Genomic DNA, 1,769 nt, shown 5'->3' with positions numbered 1-1,769 from the left:
TACATCACTTAGAGTTAGAGTTGGTAACTGTCACTTGTAACAGTTAGTAAAGACAGTAATAAAGCTGTTCTGTGTGCTTTCAAAGGAGATGGCTAATTGAGTAACAGTTTGTTATGTTTGTAATCCAGTAACTTTGCATTGTTCAGGATGCCCTGGTGTGTGTTTGCTGTGTTTGCTGTGCTCTGTGTCTGCTGTGTTTGCCGTGGGCTGTGTTTGCCGTGGGCTGTGTTTGCCGTGGGCTGTGTTTGCCGTGGGCTGTGTTTGCTGTGGGCTGTGTTTGCCGTGGGCTGTGTTTGCTGTGCTCTGTGTCTGCTGTGTTTGCCGTGGGCTGTGTTTGCCGTGGGCTGTGTTTGCTGTGGGCTGTGTTTGCCGTGGGCTGTGTTTGCCGTGGGCTGTGTTTGCTGTGCTCTGTGTCTGCTGTGTTTGCCGTGGGCTGTGTTTGCTGTGGGCTGTGTTTGCCGTGGGCTGTGTTTGCTGTGGGCTGTGTTTGCTGTGCTCTGTGTCTGCTGTGTTTGCCGTGGACAGTGTTTACTGTGATACTGTGAATTTGGTAAACTGTGAACCTTTTGTGTCATTGCAGAAGGACACGACACTGAAGCCCAGTGAGCACATGGACACAGCGCAGAACCCACTCGTAAAGAAAACCCGTAACCAGCTACACAACGGCCTAAGGTTTCACCCAAACAAGAAGAGACACAACTTTCACAATGGGAACTCTGACAGGGAGAACAACCCCAGTCTGAGCCGAGGCCAAGGCCAACGGAAACCCTTCCACAAGCGGTGCAGACAGGTAGGGATGAGTGAGCTTTCCCACTCAGCCTTTACACTGCACTCATTTAGCATCTCCTGTGTTGTTACTTGGTGTTTCTTTTAACAAACGCGAGATGGGGTACATTTTAGAGAGTGTTTTTCTTTGAGATCTGAGTCCTGCTGCAGCCCAGATAGTTAAAGATTTCCAACAACACAACTGGGAAGTCAACACAATACCCAGAGACACATAGACCTGGTTGGATTGGCCTTAATTTCTCCCCGTTGCTGCCTGTAAGGGACAGTGTATAAAGAGGTGACTGGTTTAGGGCTGGGCAAACAAAGCTGAAGCACTGGCCAAACCAGTTTAACCACAGGATCACCTGCTAGTTACACAGCAATCCATATTGAGTGAATAATTTGATTAATGTGCCACTGGTGAATTCTGCAGTGCTAATGTCAACGCTTCCTTTGATTTAATTTGCTCAAGTTGAGAATTTAATGTCCTGTTACTGATGGGGCTCAGTTCCAGTGATTGACTGTAAGAACGACTTGTGAGCCGATCAACACCTTCCTTTTGTTGCTCTTTCCTTGAAAGAGAAAAACAGCATTGTTTACTTTTTCTCTTTGATTTTTCTTTAAAGAGAGAGATAGAGAGAGACATTTCAGAGAGGCTTCCGGAAGCTTTGGCTTATGATGATTTTGTGTCCTCGATGTAATCAATCTGTTGGATGGAGTCTGCAACCTGAGCTGCACTTGACTGTTGGAAGCCAAGTGTTATTTCAGTGGGTGACCATCACACAGTGACGCAGACTGCCCAGATCACACTGATTCATTCTGTCACTAATGTTTACTGAGTCAGACCTGGGGCAGAGATTGCTGTTTGAAATTGGGACTCGGAACCGTGGAGCTAACACACTGTCTCTAAGCTCGTACAGGTCAGGAGCCTTCACTGTCGGGGAGTAGGGAGGTGTTACAGCCACAATGTCTTCAAGACTTGTTTTTAATCTTTATCTGATTTT

At 46.9% G+C, this 1,769-nt stretch overlaps 1 protein-coding gene across 1 annotated transcript in view; it reads left to right on the top strand.

Moving 5' to 3' along the window:
- Positions 1 to 1,466, top strand: part of LOC121849768 (autism susceptibility gene 2 protein-like) — a 40,084-nt gene extending 38,618 nt beyond the window's left edge. The window contains exons 2-3 of the mRNA XM_042338544.1: positions 581 to 790; positions 1,392 to 1,466. Of these exons, the coding sequence (XP_042194478.1) occupies positions 581 to 790; positions 1,392 to 1,466 (285 nt within the window). The remainder of the gene's footprint in view (positions 1 to 580; positions 791 to 1,391) is intronic.
- Positions 1,467 to 1,769: the final 303 nt, after the last annotated feature.

This window comes from Callorhinchus milii, unplaced genomic scaffold (assembly GCF_018977255.1).
Source record: "Callorhinchus milii isolate IMCB2004 unplaced genomic scaffold, IMCB_Cmil_1.0 Scaffold10, whole genome shotgun sequence".
NCBI lineage: Eukaryota > Metazoa > Chordata > Chondrichthyes > Chimaeriformes > Callorhinchidae > Callorhinchus > Callorhinchus milii.
Note: the sequence above shows the minus strand (reverse complement) of the source record. Positions and strands in the feature narration are given on the sequence as shown.